The 19,380-nt window shown below is 36.9% G+C and overlaps 2 protein-coding genes across 2 annotated transcripts; both read right to left on the bottom strand.

Annotated features, from left to right (window-relative positions):
• Positions 1–535: 535 nt before the first annotated feature.
• On the bottom strand, positions 536–1,733 carry LOC103331227 (uncharacterized). Its single transcript, XM_016794487.2, has one exon. It carries the CDS (start codon positions 1,393–1,395, stop codon positions 769–771), a length of 627 nt encoding a protein of 208 aa, XP_016649973.2. The 5' UTR covers positions 1,396–1,733; the 3' UTR covers positions 536–768.
• Positions 1,734–13,081: 11,348 nt separating this feature from the next.
• On the bottom strand, positions 13,082–15,949 carry LOC103331213 (rust resistance kinase Lr10-like). Its single transcript, XM_008233824.3, has 4 exons — positions 15,198–15,949; positions 14,718–14,741; positions 14,495–14,518; positions 13,082–14,358 (listed from the first exon to the last, which is right to left on the bottom strand). The coding sequence occupies exons 1-4, from the start codon at positions 15,877–15,879 to the stop codon at positions 13,229–13,231; spliced, it is 1,860 nt and encodes a 619-aa protein (XP_008232046.2). The 5' UTR covers positions 15,880–15,949; the 3' UTR covers positions 13,082–13,228.
• Positions 15,950–19,380: the final 3,431 nt, after the last annotated feature.

Raw genomic sequence — 19,380 nt, 5'->3', positions numbered from 1 at the left:
TTGTTAGATTTCGTAGTAACATAAGATGATTCATTCATTATGTTGATCTGACATGAACATGTGGTTCGGATACGGAGCCTGGCAACGTAAATATCAGTTTGGCAAGAGAAGATCATACTACTTCTTAGCTGATTCTCACATGAATGTGCTTACTTTCTCAAAACAAAAAAAGGGGTTTTGAGGGGGTGTTGCATTTTTGGCATCTCTGTTTCGAGTCACTGATATTCGTCTACATATTACCATTATGCAATGTACAATTATGTTTCTCAATAAAACCATTTGCAACACATTTACTTAGACATCATACCACGTCTCTAAGAAAGGAGAAAATCTTATACATCACGTAACACTGTTTTGTCATTCTTAATTAATCACGTGCCGTCATGAGTGATAATTGATTTACATGACGACACGTAATAGTTAGAAATATTTAAAACAACGTTATTTTCGTAAGTCATGCAGGTTCTTCTCAAAAGAAATGATTGATGGCTTATAGAGTAGAACATAAACTTTCTTTATTATTTGACACACAAAAAAAAAAAAAAAAACTTTCTTTATTAATAGTATAATCGGACTAACGATGTGATAATTATAAATGTTTAACAGGGAAAGGTGGCATGCACATATGCTACGTCCACCACCACATTTATACCGATATATGGATGCATGGATAAAGTGATGGTGAAATCTAAACATTTATTTCAGAGTTACAAATGGGCAACGATGAAAATTTACCTAACAGTCAAATAAGTTCATGTAATATTATATTCATGGTGAATCATCTTCCCCGACTCCCCCACCGTATCCTGACCCATAACCTGACCCGTAGCCAGAGCCCCTACCACCGCCGTGGCCGCTTCCACCGCCTCCGCCACCGCCACCTCCTCCACCGCCGCCGCCACTGCCACCTCCCTTGCCGCCTCCGCTTCCATATCCACTTCCACTTCCATATCCGGAGCCATAACCTGACCCACTTCCTGAACCCGAGCCTCCACCGCCACCTCCACCACCACCTTGACCACCTCCGCCGCCTCCACCACCTCCTTTCCCACCACCAGACCCATATCCCGAGCCACTGCCGGACCCATATCCCGACCCAGAACCACCATTTGCACCGGATCCACCACCACCGCCACCGCCTCCACCTTCACCCCCACCGCCTCCTCCTTCACTACCATACCCTGAGCCACTCCCAAAGCCATGCCCCGAACCATACCCGGACCCAGACCCGGAAGCTGAGCCACCCCCTCCTTCCCCTCCTCCTCCTCCTCCTCCTCCTCCACCACCACCACTACCCCTACCTGCTTTGATAGCCTTTGATGACCTAGCAGCAAAGGAAAGCTCCACGAGGAGCAAAACCAAGAACGCAGCACCAATCACCTTAGTGCTGGCCATACTCGAACTTCAAAAACTCAATGTGGGTTGTGTAGGTTGGTCAAGATTCTTGAGAATGTGAATATATTTAAGCGTACTGGTTGATGTTTGTGAGTGAATAAGTTTCCTCAAAAACCGTGAGTGCATAAGGTCGAGGCAATGAGGTCTCTATATATAGGCATCCGAAAGCAAAGCCAAAGTACTTTTTCAAACTTTGATGACAACATGATATTCCAGTAGCTTCTTTTGCACTTACTAAAGTATCATCAATGGCGACGTGTCTGTGGTTTTCTTGATTGTTAGTGGCATTGGTGGTGGTGTGGGTCTGGCGGTGGTGCTTTTGTGGGTGATCCCGTGTTCTTGTCTTCATGCAATTCCTTGCTGTTCAATGAAAGTTCTAGCTCCACTTTTGACTCCAAATGGCCTATATAGGGATCTACTTAGGACGTGGGCCCACATGCCAATGCCACGCCAATAAGATGCATTCACACTTCAATAATCTGTGTTGCATATACGAAGGCCATACTTAGTGCATGAGTTTTTCCATTAACGATTCAATGAATTAGCTACTAGTAGTGGTGTTATTAATTATTTTTTGGTGATGTGTGTTACATGTGTCTTTCAGATCGTGGGTTTGCATTAGTATATTAGTCACATATCACAATTGTGGCCAAACTGGCATCTAGCTAGTTGGAATTCTTAGCCATCCTTGTGAAAATGGTTTGAAATATGGGTTATTGTGGGCATATATAACGAATGGGAATTCAAGTGTTACAAATTGAATGTGATTCGCAGATTTTAATCAGGTTGTTACAAGGATCCCAATTACCTCCTCCTTGGCATCTCTTGTCACTAATGCAAAACGCCAACATGGTAGCTGATGATCTACTTGTATTTGGTTTACACACTTTCCTTTGCCTTTTTCTTTGAAGTTTATGTATGATTTGGAATTCGTAGAGGATCCTCCTAATTTATTTCTTGATACAAAAAAAATCAACTATAATTGCAAGATTTTATAGTAATTATTGTCGTGATGGCATATTAGATCATACTAATATAGCATGATTAACTCGGGGATTGATCACGATATACACAAAGCTAGCTCTAAACCCTAAACTCTAAAATCCAAACTCTAACCTTACTGGAATTTATCACTGAAAAACTAAAACTCAATCTTATATGATAAGCACTTGGCATTCGCAACTCATTGCTTGCCATCAAATAATCTCAAATAACAGCTGTAAATTTTGCTGACTCTCCTTTGTGATCATGAACATCATTTTCACATCATGTTCCCTTGCAAATTTTTGATAACCAACAAATAAAAGGAAGAAGAACCGATAGGCCTACGCGTATGAAAGGTTATCTCAAACTTTGACAATTGAATTGCGCTTTGCTATGGTTAGCCATTTCAACAACAATAATGCTTTTGGAAGGTCCTGAAAATCTCAGGCCACAAAAACCCACTACACTCTCTCTCCTCACCAACCCAAATTCCTTCCTTAATCGATATCGCATGTGTTAGTGGGTCTTTCTTGAAATGTACGCTTTGAAGGACAAATGGACCTATATATGTTCTTCCCTATCTTACTTTGCGTGAGTGACCATTTAGGGCTAGCTTGCATGCACTTCACCCTCAATCATAGCAATGTATGTGTACAGTGTACCCATCATATCTTACCAAAACAGAATGAGCTCTAAATATATTCCTAAGAAAATACTCTCTCTTTCTTCTATAATTCAAAACTCCTATTTTTCTGCCAATCACAATTAATTTGATATGATAAATAAATTCTTTTGAAATATTTTTAATGGAAATCTTTTTGCATAATTGTGAATAGCACGAAAGCGTCTCATTCTACTGGAGAAGGAGGCAAGCCATGTGTAATTACGATAATGCTTCCCTTTTTGCTTGTAAAGAGGAACTTCTCCTTACCTAGAAATGTGGCTCAACCACAAACTAACATGTCTTTTTTAAAAAAAAATTCTCAAATGTACATTTGTTTTTCACTTTAATCATTCTTAACAAGAGAGACACATATCAAGTTGTAGCTGAGACATATCAAATTGTAGCTGAGCCACATCAGTAGAGAAAGAGAAGTTCCTCCTTAGTGGACTGAGCATAGGTTATCGATTGAGCATAGGTTGTATAGGTTTATTCGCTTAGGTTTGAGCGTAAATTGTAGCTAAGCCACATCAAATGCGCAAGAAGAGAGGCGTTGTTCGCTTATCGATTGAGCATAGGTTGTATAGGTTTGTATCCACATTTAAAGGAACATCACATGCTTAGTGGACTGATTTGAGGATGCAAAAGAGACAGTGGAAGACTTCGTACGCGGCGCTAGGCCTTAACTAGTGGTTTACGCGTAATCATGAAATCATGATTCACGTGCGGTATTGGGAGGTATTGATTGACATGTGTCATCATAATAATACGACATGTGTTATCATAATAATATGATTGGTTAGTTAGTCAGTTAGCATCGTTATTTAAGGATCAAACTCACAGTTTATCGTACTCATTCTATTGTACCAAGTGTTGTGTGAGCTAATTAGGGGATTTATATCCTAATCAGCATAGTTGACTAATTCTTGTACATTAAAAACATAATTACCTCTCTTGATAAACACACTTACGCAAACCTTATGTAACCTTTATGTCAGGCCGGTTCATTGATTTGGGAGGCTTTGGACAAAACTGAAAAATGTGGCATTTTTTGTTCAACACTTAACTTATTTTAAACAAACATTATAATAAAAAAGTTTCAAACCTAAGTGGTAAGTAAGTCTCATTTATATGAAAAATAAATTAAAAAACCCAAAATAGTTCAAATAAAGCCCAAAAAACATTAGTTCCACACATAGAAGGCCTTTTTGCTAGTATACTTATTAGACTAGAGGTGTGTAGGAGATGCATATTTCCTTTGAGAGAGAAATATGCCTTACATTGATCGAGCTACCTCAATACCTAAGAGATACTTGAGTCAACCTAGGTTCTTCATCTCAAATTCTATGGCCAAATAGTCTTGCAATTGAAATATTTCTTGTTCATCATTCCCCGTAATAATCAATATCATCAACATAGATTATTAAAGCTCTCACCCTCCCTTTTTGGTGTTTTAAGAACAAAGTAGGATATGAGTTACTTTGCTTGAAACCATAGTTTTTTCATTGCCATGGTGAACCATCCAAACCATGCGTGAGGCGACTGTTTCAATTCGTACAACACCTTTCTTAACTTGCACACCATACTAGTCTGAGTAGAAGTAGTGTAGGCGGAATGTCCATGTATACCTCCTATGTGAGTTCTCCATGCAAGAAAGCATTTTTTTTTATACATCAAACTGGTGTAGTGGCTGTGAGCCCCTAAAAATTCCAAAATATTGTTATGCTCACTATATTAATTGCACGGTCCTATTTGAGGTAAGTGGAATTTTTTTTCACAATTAAATACCACTATTATATTTGAGAATAAATTATTTTCGACAAATTTGAAGTTAGAATTTTGGTATTTTTCGGAAGTTAGAAGTATTTTTGGTGAATATTTGAAGTTGGAAAATAAGAAAATCAAAATACTAACGCCACATGGCATCGTGTGATTGGACCACATGGCAACATGTGATTGGCTAGTCCATCAATGATTGAGTTCATATTTTTTTTTTGAGATACAACGAGGTTCTATTGTGTTAGGCTTATAGTTTTTAATATTGTTGTGCATATTTTGATGATAACAAATTATTACTTATTTATCTAATGTATTTTAAGTGTGATAAGTTGTAAGGAGCAGATATTCCCAAATGGATCAAAAATAGTGTACACACTGGAAGATATTTGGAACATTGAAGCAAGAAGCCGATACTCAAGCAAATATTTCTTCAATATGTAAGAGTTAGGTTATTCTTGTAAAACTTTTTGTGGATTAAACAATTAAGGCTTTTTACATAGATTGACCTTAGGTCCCTTTATGCATTCATATCATACATGAAAAATTGTTTTATGTAAAAATATTGGCTAAGTATGAAAAATAGTTTTTCGGAGTAATCATTTTCTCAAGATAATTTTTAGCGGCTTTTATTCTTTACTCTTCAAATAAGAAAACTTGATTTTATGGGATTTTTACATGAAATATATATTGACTTAATGAGCCATCATTTTTAGCCTAAATCGTATTTTGAACTAAAATCGATTTTTCATATTTTGATTTGGTGGAAATTTGATTTTCTAGTATTTTTATTTGAATCCAAATGGGGGTACTTCCTCAGTAATATAAAAATAAATGAAAGCAAAAGGACAACAACTATATTCCTAACAGCTATTATTTTCCAACGACATTATTTTTCCAACATTTATATTTCTATGCTTATAAATATGTCTTCAGATTTTTGTAAAAAAAAGATAACTCATTATGTTCATCCAAGCTGACAAGCATTCATCATACTATGAATATCATTTTCTCTTGCGCCAATCCTGTTCAAATTCATACAAGAGTTCTAGCGTCCAAATTATTTATGTATCACCTACTCAGAAAGGAGAGTTATGATTTTCAGTTGTATATCCTTCTCAAACATGACAGATTTATTGTTTTGAGAGTTGTTTCATTCAAACTTGTAAAAGGGGCTGGTTTGACCCTGTGAGGTGAGAAAGAGATTGTAATTAAGAGATTCTTTAATATTGAATGGGTCGAACTTAAAAGATAATAAAACCACATTGCTTAGGTAGTGGTGGTGAAATTATATTTGGAGACTCATTTTCCCTCAACAGTTATTAAGAACAAAATTCTTATCAATTATTGTATTGTAATTTCACCTCAATAAAAGTTCAATTATGAATCCTACACTGTCTACATTCACATTAAATTCTTCACAGCTTACAGAGATCTGGAGGTACCTTTTGGCTTAGATATTTGGAGTTAAAAGCTTACACAGATACTGATTGAGGGGTGATCCTAAGAGCATCTCCAAGGGAAGAGGCAAATGAAATAGGCAAACTTGTATAATAACAACCTATATAGGTGGCATGTTGCCTACGCCTCGTGAAAAAAGTTGGTCATTACAAGAGACTAGGCAATGCAAGTCTACAAACTATTATTATATTATTTATTTTTATCTTTTATATTTACTATTATATTTTATAAAAAGTATGTGAAATAGTGTAGATGATATTTTAATAAAAAAAGTAAGTGGGACCCAATATACCTCTTCATTTTGAAGTAGACAATATTGCCTTATTGGGGAGAGTAGGTATATTTTGCCTACCCATTTGTCTCTTCTCTTGGAGCATAAAAATGTTGATGTGACAACACAAATGAAAATAAGGTTTGCCTACTCTTTTGCCTCTTCCCTTGGAGATGCTCAAAGGGCAAGTCTACCGCACGAGGCATACTTGGATAGGAAGGGGCCATATTGTAGCTCCAGCGTGCCAAGTCCAGCCCGGGCAAGGGATGGGTCCCACGAGCCTAAGCAAGCCCACGGGCAAGAATCGCCTGGGCTATTGCCTGAAGGCTGCTGACACAATGTTGACGTCATAATGACGTCGCAACCAAAAAACAAAGAAAAAGAAAAAAAGAAAGCAAAAATTTTAGAATTTTTTTTATATATAAATACCTAGCCATATTCTTTACTTCCCACACCAAAAACTCTATATAAATTCATCTCCTCATATCTCTTGTGAATAGTAATTGCCCTTGCCCTAGCCCATAGGGGTGGAAACAAAATTGCAAGGGCTGCCAGTATTCACATGAATAGTGACAGCCCTTGCCTTACCCTTACCTTGCCTTTGTCCATAGGGGTGAAAGTGTTCTAATGATATAAGATTCACCACGGTTTTGTAACCTTCCTGTGTACTTAGTCTCATTTCCTGGAGCTCTAAGAAGCATAACAGATCCTTGATATAAAAAAAAGAAAAAAAAGCATAATATAGTATCAGAGCCATAAAAGCGTAAGGAGATTCAGCTGCTGCACATTCCCTTGCGGAAAAATTCCATAGAGAGGCCCCCTGCATGTGGTGGATGGCTGGACAAGTCATGCCAACCATCTGTTCGATGTAATGGTCCAAATAAAGGCTTAGCGGCAGCTTGCATGCATGTCTGTTCTTTTATTATTATTTATTTATTCTTTAAAGTTATCAACCTTTCTCCCCAAGCATAATCAAAACAAGGGGAAAAAAAAAAACAAAAACAAAAGAGGAGGCCAATAACCCCCCAAAGTCAAACATATTTCCCTCAAAGCAACTCAATTCCCCAACGCAAACCCTACCCACCCAAATAATTTTGCTGGCTTTATGATGTATTTAAAAGTTATTATAGCAAGTCATAATAATCTTAACTAGCAATACAAACAATTGCTAACATAAATTGATTATGAGCCTATCTTAAAGCATATTTTTTATATGCTAAGGTCCTTAATAAGACTATTTGCAAATAGTAAATAAGTGTTGATTTTATATGTTTTTCTATAGGTCAGTTTTGTCTTAAAAAAGATTTGTGATACTTTACGTGTCGACCATTGGAAGTAAAAATCCTGGATCCGCCTAGCTTCCTAAACCTCGGATGCATAAAGCTCCCATTCCTTTCACTTCTCATCTTAGATGTACTCTTCTTCCTAAATGCATTCCTCAAATTCCCCATTTTCCTAATCCTAGATTTCCTAGCCATCACAACTCTACAAGTGGCATTAACAATAAGCAATGATGATTGGTAGTTGTTGCCAATCCTAAGTGGCTATTATTTATTATAAATAACATTAGTATTGTTTAAATTCTAAAGTCTTGTTTGGACCTAAAATGGAAAAAATATCCATTAATTTTTTTTAAAAAGAAGTACAAATGGGCTTTGGGCCGCTTAAATTCATAAATAGAAAGACTTAACAATGGAAGCTCAAGTCAAACCCGAAACAAGCCCAGATGTTTGACTTTCTAAAATAAGAAACCCTTGACAATAATTCAAAAGTTGCTTATATCCGGGTAAAGGCATGACTTTTTTTTTTTGGTCGAAGGTAAGAGCGATTCGACCAGCCCGGCCCAGGGGAGGGGGAAAAAACAAAATCTCGTTCGACCATGCAGCCCGGGGGAAGTGTGGACCCACTAACCCGGCTGGCCCAAGGCAACTTTCGCCCAGTCCAAAACGCGGTGGAGGTGATGTCATGACGACGTCGGTGGCGTTAAAAATTTGAACCAGCGTCCGTCGTGACGCCGCCCAACGGTGGAAGCCACGTGGCACTCCCCCAGCGCTCCGATTTGATTCCAAATTTTAATCCAATGGCTGGCAATTTTGGACAATAAAATTATGAAAAAAAATCAAATTTTTTAAAAAAATACTAAAAAATCCTAAAAAATTCTGATTTTTTTTCCTATAAATACCTATAAATACCCTTCACTTTCAACACCAATTCTCATACATTTTATTCTACTTCTACAATTACTCAACATATTTTTCACTCTTCACTCAACATTTTCTTCACTCTTCACTCAACATTTTCATCTCTTTCACCTTGTAATTTTAGTTTTTATTTTTATGGCTTCTTCTATTGAAACCGGAGGGGCGTGGAGCACCATGGAAGATGTTTCTTTGTGTGAGGTTTGGCTCCGAGTTTATCATTGTCCCTTGTCAGGCAATGAGATGAAATTTTCCATATGTGGAAAAAATTCATGCAATTTTGAAAAATTCGGACTCCACTCGTACGGAAATGGCATTGTCGAGTAGGTGGAAACTTCTCAACAAAGAGATGGCAAAATGGAGAGATGCCTTGGCAAAAGCGATGAATTTGTATAGAAGTGGGGAAAATCGTACTAAAGAAGTAAGTATTTTGTAATTTTCGTAATCATTAAGTTTAATGTCCTAATATATATATGTTGTTAATATTTATTGCATTGTCAATATTTTGTTAATATTTCTTGCATTTGAAATATTTTGTTAATATTTCTTGCATTTGAAATATTTTGTTAATATTTCTTGCATTTTCAATATGTTGTTAATATTTATTGCATTTCAAATATTTTGTTAATATTTCTTGCATTTTCAATATGTTGTTAATATTTATTGCATTTCCAATTGTTTCTTCATATTTCTTGCACTTCCAATTTATTTGTAAGGTTAATTGCATTTCCATTATTTTTATTTTGTTACTTGCATATCCAATATATTTTAAATAGTTATTGCATTTCCATTTTTTTGTTAAATAGCTCATTCAAGCACAGATGTGGTTCGGTGCAACCGGGGGTGGCAAAAAAAAATTCACCCATCATGAATGTTGGGAGGTGGTGAAATACTGTAAACGCTTCAATATTATTCCAACGGGTCCCGACGTTGTGTTAAACGAGACGCCTCTCCGTGATGCAACGACATCGGATTCACCTCTCGATTCCCCTATGAGTGAAGACTCACCCATCCAAAAGGAACCGAGGCCCATTGGCCGAAAGGCTGCGAAGGCAAAGAAAACGGGTAATTCAAGCAATCATAATTCAAAGTTTTTGGAGGAAATTGCAAGGCAAAACGGCATAAGAATTGAATTGGAGCAAAAACGCCAAGATATGGAGGTGGCAATTCAAGCCGAGTGTGCACGAGAAAAGGAGTATTTGCGCAAAAAAGATATGGAGAAGACGGATCGGGAAACTATGGCGATGGATACAAGCCATATGTCCCCTGATACAAAACAATATTGGAAGCTAGAACGAAGGGATGTTATGAGAAGAAGACTTTTCCAGGATGATGGGCCTAGCAACACGGATTGGTTAAATGATCAAAACCATTAAATTAGTTGGCATACCTTTTATGTATTTTTAATTTTCTTGTTTTCTATTAAAGTTGGTGTACTTCATGTTTTTTATTTTAGTAGTAGTAATTCTTAATGACTTGTATTGGATTTCTTTATTTAATAAACAAAGCCTTCAATAAAAGACAATTTTATTCAACATATTCCATACATCAAACACAACATAATTCAAATCAAAACAAAAACTACAAACAAGGCACAATAATAAATAAAAAAACAACACAACCAAACCATAAGCAATACTAAACAACACAACCAAAACATAAGGCCTAAAACATAACCAAAGCATCTATGCTCCATCATTCATCTTCATTCCCTTTCACCGTCCATAAATGCTCTATCAAGTCAAGTTGACGGCTTTCATGAATATAGGAAGATTGCATCTCTGTATATCGATCTATCATCCGGGTCATCATACGATCGTCCCTCACCAACGGTTCCGGCTCAAACGGTTCTCCATTTGGCCCCATGGGCCTTTCATAAATCCGGGTCAAGGCCGTGTTTATTGGATCCGGTTCATAGACCTCTCCAGCATCATAATCGTACTCATCCTCCACAATCATATTATGGAGGATGATGCAAGTCATCATAATGCTCCGGAGGATCTCCTCATCAAACATACGAGCCGCACCTCGAACAATCAACCATCGAGCTTGAAGGATGCCAAAACACCTTTCGACATCTTTCCTGTATCCTTCTTGATAAGTAGCAAATAATTTTTGCTTATGGGATCGGGGATTCGGAATGGATTTGACAAATGTGGTCCACCTTGGGTAGATACCGTCAGCTAGATAATACCCCGTCTGGTAGACTGTATTGTTGACTTCATAGGTAATATTGGGGCCTTGGCCGCTCAAAACATCGTTGAAGACCGGAGATTGACCCAGGACGTTGAGGTCATTTTGGGCTCCGGCAACTCCAAAGAAAGCATGCCAAACCCATGTGTCGAAGCCAGCAACGGCTTCCAGGATGATACTTTTTGTGCCTTTCCTATTTCCGTAATCACCTTGCCAGGCAGTTGGGCAATTCTTCCATTGCCAATGCATGCAGTCGATGCTACCAATCATTCCTGGAAATCCTCGAGCTTCGGCTTTTTGTAGAAGCCGTTGGAGGTCCACGGGAGTAGGTCTACGCAGGTAGTCCCTAGTGTACAGGTTTTCAACTGCATCACAAAATCTTACCAAAGCCTCCAACGTAGTGGACTTCCCCATTCGGGCAACCTCATCCACCTGATCAGCAGATGCTCCATACGCCAACATGCGTATAACAGCTGTAAGCTTTTGCTCCGGCAGAAGGCCCAAAACCCCAGTAGCATCACACTTTTGAACAAAATATGCATCATAATTGCAAATATCATGCATGATTTTATTGAACAAGTGGGGTTGCATTCTAAATCGCCTTCGAAAATCAACATCATTGTACAAAGCAGTTGGGATAAAATAATCTTCCAAAAGATTCTTACCCCGAGAATGCCTATGTCTGTCCACATTCCGGCGACGGCCGACTTGTGAACCACGGCGGCGACCTTGGTTCTCTTCCTCTTCCATTGCCACTGCTATGAGAACTTGTTCATCAACTTGCCTCTGCAACTCATTGATTTCATCGGCTCTACGGTTTCTCTCCTTTCTTTCTCTCTCATGCCTCTCCAAGCATCTCCTATATTCTTCCATTGAGAATGAATGGAGTATGAATGCTAAACTCTAAGAAATGAAAATATTGAAAGATGTGGTGTGAGAGGTATGAGGTGAGCCTTTGGTTTTATAGAAAAATTTGGCAAGATAAAGATGCCACGTGGCTTGATTTCATTGGATGAAAATCTTATCTGAAATTTGAAATTCATCCGAAATTTGAACCCAATTTTATCTGAAATTTGAATTTTGAAATTCATCCGAAATTTGAACCCAAATGTATCTGAAATTTGATTTTTGAAATTCATCCGAAATTTGAATTTTGAAATTCATTCGAAATTTGAACCCAAAAATTTATCTGAAATTTGAATTTTGAAATTCATCCGAAATTTGAACCAAAAAATCTTATCCCGAAATTTTATCTGATTATGAATAGTCTTGACACGTAGGAACCCGTAAATCTTATCCGAAAATATTATCCACATTAATTATTAAGGTAAATAAAATTGTGAATAAAACAAAAAAATAAATAGTAATGCCCTTAGCTAGGGCAATGGGTGGAAACACAAAATTCTGATTTTGCAAGGGCAACTACTATTCACGTGAATAGTGGCTGCCCTAGCTCCCCCCTTGCCATGGCTAAGGGCAAATGGGTGGAGTTGCTCTAAAGGCATGACTACATACCCAAATCGAAACCCAAGTTGACTTCGACAACTGGGAAGGAGTCATGCAACAAAGAAAGGTTGAGCAACTGCATTTGAACTCTCAGTCTCTACTGAGCCAACTTGTTGAAGAAAGCCATGCTTGGGCAGTTCACCGTCGACAAAAGAATCAAAGCACTCAAGATTCGCTAGTTTAAAAAGAACATTTAAATACATACTTAACCATTTCTTCACCAAGCGTGCGAATTCAAAATGACATTTAAATACAATATTTAAATTTTATTTTTGTAAAAACATCTTTTGTGTATCATCTCTCTAATGAAGGTGGAGCCCACCAATACTATGGGTCCCATCTCTATTAGAGAGATGATACACAAGTTGGTCTCTCTAAAGATGGAGGGGAAACTCTCATGTAACGGGATAACACTTGTTGCAATTCCAAACCAGTAATGCAATGACACGTATGATAGCCTTTCCACGGGTCATTGTGTTATTGATTGGGGATAGCAAAATATTGCTATCCCCTGTTACAGGTAAATTTTTTGCTAAAGGTGGTCTCCTTAGCATTAAAAAAAAATAAACAAACTATATATGAGATACGACTCAATGTTGGTGGTAGTAATAGTGACAACGATGGTGATGCTTGTGGTGGCAGAGGAGCAAAACTACATAAGTATTTGTTCAAAATAAATACGTATTTTTAATGTATGCAACTTGGACCCATATATTTTCCCTTATTAGCTTAAATAATAATAAAACTGAAATTAAAGTTGAAACTCTAGTTGAGTTCTACTCATCACCTAGCTGACAGAGTACTACATGATAGCTCTGTGTTAGAACACATTGGATTCGAATTAGCATGAAGATTGTCTCTGGGCATCTCTTGTTGTGGATATAAAAGAAGCTTGGGAGGGAGCTGCAAGCATTCAACCTCTCCCTCAAGCATCTCTATAACTTTGTTCATCGAAGGACGATCGCTTGGCTTCAATTGTATACACCACAAAGCAGTTATAATCATCTTTTTAATTATTTTCTTTTCCTCTTCTGTAGCATCATCCATCTCAAACTCTTTGCCCATGCAAAATTGGTCTGAGACCCAACGAGGAAAATAAATTTGGCTTGAATGCTCAATGGATGCGTTCAAATTCTTCCTTCTACTTGCCATTTCCATCAACAACATTCCAAAACTATAGACATCAGCTTTGTATGAGACACCTCCAATATTTTTGTAAAACAACTCAGGAGCCATGTATCCCATTGTTCCTCTTGCTGCCGTCAAAGAGACGATGGTATTACCTACCGGATATAGCTTTGCAAGCCCGAAGTCAGAAATCTTTGGGATGAAATTCTCATCCAAAAGAATATTGTGGGGCTTGATGTCAAAATGTAGAATTTGCATGTCACAACCTCGATGTAGATATTCAATCCCTTGAGCCACTCCAAGAGAGATCTCATACATTTTCCTACAACTTAAGGGATTGCTTCCTTCTTTGCAATAAATATATTTATCAAGAGATCCATTTGGCATGAAGTTGTAAATTAAGGCACGCCTTGATCCCTCAACACAATAACCAACAAGTTGAACCATATTAAAATGGTGAATCCTCCCAATAGTAGCTACCTCGCTTATGAAATCTTGTCCATTAGCTTTGGGCTTCTCCAACATTTTAACTGCTACAAATCGACCACTGCGTAACTTTCCTTTAAATACAGAGCCATAACCTCCTTCACCCAACTTCTCATTGAATCTACTGGTCATCTTTTTAATATCCGAGTAAGAGTACCTTATCGGACTGAGGTTGTTATCACTTTGCAGGAAATCTTCTATGCTGCTATACATTGAAAAATGCATTCTTCGTCGTTTGTAGATTAGAAGAGCAGCCAGAAATGGAAACCCAAATATAGATCTTATTAGGAAAAATGCTCCTGCAAAGCAACATCACAAAAAGAATCACAAATGACATGCTTTATTGGATATAATATATTAAAAACTTTACTCTTTGCTTCCTTTTTTTTTCCTACTGACTACAATTCTGCACAAAAGGAATATGCAAACTCTTACCGTATGACAGCAAAAGTTGAATACCTGCAAGAGATACAAGGAAAAGTGACCAAAATCAAAGGCTTGACAATAAATTTGAAATTTCAAAACACAGATATATATATATATATATATATATATATATATATATACTCTGCCCTGCTTAATGGTTGACTAAGACTAATTAGCAAACTACATCATATGAGGAAGAAGAGAGAAGGGAAAGGAATATGCAAACGCTTACCGAATGTCAGCAAAAGGTCAATATCTGCAAGAGATACAAGAAAAAGTGACCAAAATCAAAGGCTTGACAATAAGTTTGAAATTTCGAAACATAGATATATATATATATATATATATATATATATATATGTACTCTGCCCTGCTTAATGGTTGACTAAGACTAATTAGCAAACTACATCATATGAGGAAGAAGAGAGAAGGGAATTTAAATTAGGCAGGCAAAATACAAGTAATAAAACTATTTAAGAATTTTAAGAATTTTTATTTTCGAAGAATATTTGACATATTTTCGTTATATGTCTTTCTCATTTTCAGCCCTATATCGCCTTATTTCAAATAAAACAAAACAAATGATTGAAAATGAGAGATAAAGCGTAACAAAAAGTCATAGATGATAGATTTAAACAAGTGACATTTGGAGAAATTCAGAAAGTTTGAGTAAGAAATTGTAGACTTGGAATATGGCAAGTAATTCACAAACCTGATATGTAGCCGAACCAGGGAACGCCGAATTGAAGCTCAAAGCCATACCCTAGTGCGCTGTGTATGTCATGATAAGAAAAGTTCCTGTCCTTTCCGTACAAGAACGACTTACTCATCAAAGTCGTCCACTCTATTCTGCACCCGTCCTCCATATCTGATGCCGTTATATTCCCTTGCTTGACATAATTATATGTTATCATCACAGACGAGTTCACTGCTTTTGCACACTTGAAGAAAGTTATAGGTGTTGTACTTGATGCTAATTCTAAATCATTGTAAGTGATGTTGTAAATGGAAAGCGAATAACGGGGGATGGAGGAGAAATCATTGTTGCGAATGCCAGGATCTACAACTCGGATTGTGAAGTTGTCGTAGTTGATTGCCTGCACATAGTAGTTTCCTGAATCTACTTCCAATACTGTGAGGTTGTTGTGACAAAAGAGGTAGTACTTCCAGTTTGTGCATTTGCTTTGATTTGGATCGTCGGCTAGTCGAAAAGGGCTGGTTATGTTGTGGATGTTCCCGCAGGCAGACGGGATGCACTTACCATGGCTCTTCGTAATTGATGGAATAGGTATACGGGGAAATGTGACAAAAAGGAAAAAGGGGAAAAAGGCAGTAGGACCAAACACTAATAAACTTACTATAACGAGAACACATAATCTGCAAGTGCTTGCCATGGAGAGATAAATTTTCAGACACACTTCTTCAATCCGCTAGCTAGCTTTGGTCAAGCAGCTGCTTCATATTTCTATTGCTTGTGAGTCAATTCAGAGTTGTTGCCATTTACATTGTGTGGTGCATATTGTCACGATTTAGAGGTCAAAGCCGTGTCTGACAAAAACATAATTTTGTAATCCAAATGAAATCTTCTAAGTGTTGGAAAATGTCACAACGTTGAATTTCGTATCTCCCCATTAATAAAAAAAAGACAAGGAAAAAAATCACAAAAATATAAATAATAAAAATGAGTACCTTTAATACAAATTTATAAATAAACCCAATTCTAGACATGTATTTATAAAAAAAACCCAAGCACTATTTAAACATAGAAACACACCCAAAATCAACCCCAAAATCAACAATTGAATATTTTTTGGGTGTGTTTATAAATGAGTTTTGAGTGTGTGTAATGATGGGTTTTGGGTGTGTTTATAAAGTGTTTTGGGTGTTGGGTTTTTTTATAATTTCAACCCCCATTTTGGGTGTTTTAGTGAAACTCCCTTTTTTTAATGGCACAAATAATGTTATCAAACACACAATTAAACTAACTTTACACCAATAACATTTATATTTGATATTTATGATAATAATATTCTGATATTTTTTCGGAAAATAAAGAAAAAGAATTATAAAATGCCACACAAAGACACAGAGAATTTAAAGTTTATAAAGGTAATCATAAAGATTTAGAGAAGGATTATATATGTGAGCTTAATGATTTATGTTATTGATGTGAGACATAAAAATCTTGGCATTTGAAACATAAGATAATTGTTTAAATCATAATAAAACTGCATTAAAGTTCATCATCACCTAGCTGACAGAGTACATGTTAGTTCTGTGTTCGAACACGTTGGATTTGAATTAGCATGAAGATTGTCTCTGGGCATTTCTTGTGGACATAAAAAAACCTTGGGCGGGGGTTGTAGGCATTCAACCTATCCTTCAATCTCCTTATTCACCTGATTTTTTAGGTTTGTTCTTGCAATCATATGATGGCTAATTCCAAATGCAACACATAATTTCTAAATTATAATCAATGGCAGAACCAGGAATTCTATTAAGGAGAGTCAACTTTAAATAGCTTTATAATTACATTAAACTTAGTTTTTATAAGAAAATATATTTAAGAATTCATTATAATGATTAAATTTCAATATCACAAATTTAATATCTTAGTAAGTATAACCCAAATTCTAGCAACCTAAAAATAATGAGAGAATATAAAAAGTTGATTTTAGATAAAATGAGAAAATCAAATAAAATTAATGGTACATGCATATAATGACATATGAAGACATGCAAACAAATATAGATCATATTCATGTTTATTGTAGACAATTTACATTTGTCAACAGTAAATATAGCTATAAAACAACTTGGATAACATAGATAAATATAAAGTTTTGAAAATGTTGAGAAGGGTCAAGTGACCCTTGTGGGCCTTGATTGGCTCCGCCACTATTTCTAATATGAGAGAGAGGCGTGGTGGAGAAGCAGAGACATATAGCACGCTTTTTGCCTTGCCAAAGAGTAAAGAAGGTTTTTTTTTTTGGACAGGAGAGTCAAGAAGAAGTTTGGAAGAAGTGAATTTGGAGTCAAATGAAAGAATAGTGATTTGGGAATAGCAAGGAGAGCACACTGCACACACACACAACTCACGAGTATTTTTTTTCTTCTAATTTGTTAACACTTGGAACAAAAATCTGCTCGTTAGAAGTAAAAAATAATGTTTTGAAACAAAAATTTGCTTAAAACGAAAAGTAGCAGAAAATATATAATATAATATTGGGCTTCTAAAAATATTTGGTGGCCCTGTACGGTCACACTATCCGCACATACCATGGACCGACTACTAGTTATATAGTCTAATTCAACAAAAAAAAGATAGACAAACAAGGCACTAAGACCAAGTAGTAATACACTTACTATAACGAGAACGCATAATCTGCAAGTGCTTGCCATGGAGAGAGAAATCTTTAGACACACTTCTTCAATCCGCTAGCTAGCTTTGGTCAAGCAGCTGATGCATTTCTATCGTCACGACTTAGAGGTCAAAGCCGCGTTTGACAGGAGCTTGATAGATATATGCCAAATCCCTTGGGACCCGCTTTTGCATATTGCCAATGAATTTCTTCCAAGTGATCATTGACGCGAAGGCCAATTCCATGCTCTGAATTGGAAGTGCGGGACAATGGCATGCTGAAGATTCTTTGTTGAATATTGGTCAAAATTATTGTTTAGTCAGGTGTGTGAGAGCCACATTATTATTGTTTGCTAGCTTTCTACCTTGTGGCAATTTCGTGGGCTTTGCGGGGAAATGATGGGACATGCCATCTTTGTCAAAAAGCAGGTGACAACGAGGGAAGGCGCTCAGACTATAATGAGAGGTAAGTTATAAGAGATAAGTTATAAAGGGTTCACTTTATAATCCACCGCGCAGGGCATACCTAGGTAGGAAGGGTCCCAAGGGCAATATTGCAGCTCCAGGGCGCCAAGTCCAGCCCTAGCAAGGGGTGGGTCCCACAAGCCTAGGCAAGCCCATGGGCAAGAATTGCTTGGGTTGTTGCCCGAAGGCTTCTGACACAATGCTGACGTCATAATGATGTCAGTAATAAAAAAACAAAAAACTTTAGAAATTTTTTATATATAAATACCAAGCCATATTCTTAACTTCCCACACCAAAAACTCTATACAAATTCATCTCATCATATCTCATGTAAATAGTAATTGCCCTTGCTCTAGCCTATAGGGGTGGAAACAAAATTGCAAAGGCTGCCACTACATAAATAGTGACAGCCCTTGCCTTACTCTTACCTTGCCTTTGCCCGTAGGGGTAGAAGTGCTCTAATGATATAAGATGCACCACAGTTTTGTAACCTTTCTGTGTACTAGTCTCATTTCCTGGAGCTCTAAAAAGCATAACATATCCTTGATATAAAAAAAGAAGAAGCATAACATAGTATCGGAGCCATAAAGGCGTAATGAGGTTCAGCTCCTGCACATTCCCTCGCCAAAAAATTCCTTAGAGGCCCCCTGCATGTGGCGGATGGCTGGACAAGTCATGCCAACCATCTGTTCGATGTAATGGTCCAAATAAAGGCTTAGCGGCAGCTTGCATGCATGTCTGTTCTTCTTTTATTATTTATTTATTCTTTAAAGTTATCAACCTTTCTCCCAAAGCTTAAGAAAAACAAGGAGAAAAAAAAAAAACAAAACAAAAGAGGAGGCCAATAACCCCCCAAAGTCAAACATATTTCCCTCAAAGCAACTCAATTCCCCAACGCAAACCCTACCCACCCAAATAATTTTGCTGGCTTTATGATGTATTTAAAAGTTATTATAGCAAGTCATAATAATCTTAACTAGCAATACAAACAATTGCTAACATAAATTGATTATGAGCCTATCTTAAAGCATATTTTTTATATGCTAAGGTCCTTAATAAGACTATTTG

Source organism: Prunus mume, linkage group LG5, assembly GCF_029339155.1.
Source record: "Prunus mume cultivar Tortuosa linkage group LG5, ASM2933915v1, whole genome shotgun sequence".
NCBI classification, from domain to species: Eukaryota; Viridiplantae; Streptophyta; class Magnoliopsida; order Rosales; family Rosaceae; genus Prunus; species Prunus mume.
The sequence above is the reverse complement of the archived record's forward strand: the minus strand, read 5'-3'. Positions and strand labels throughout refer to the sequence as shown.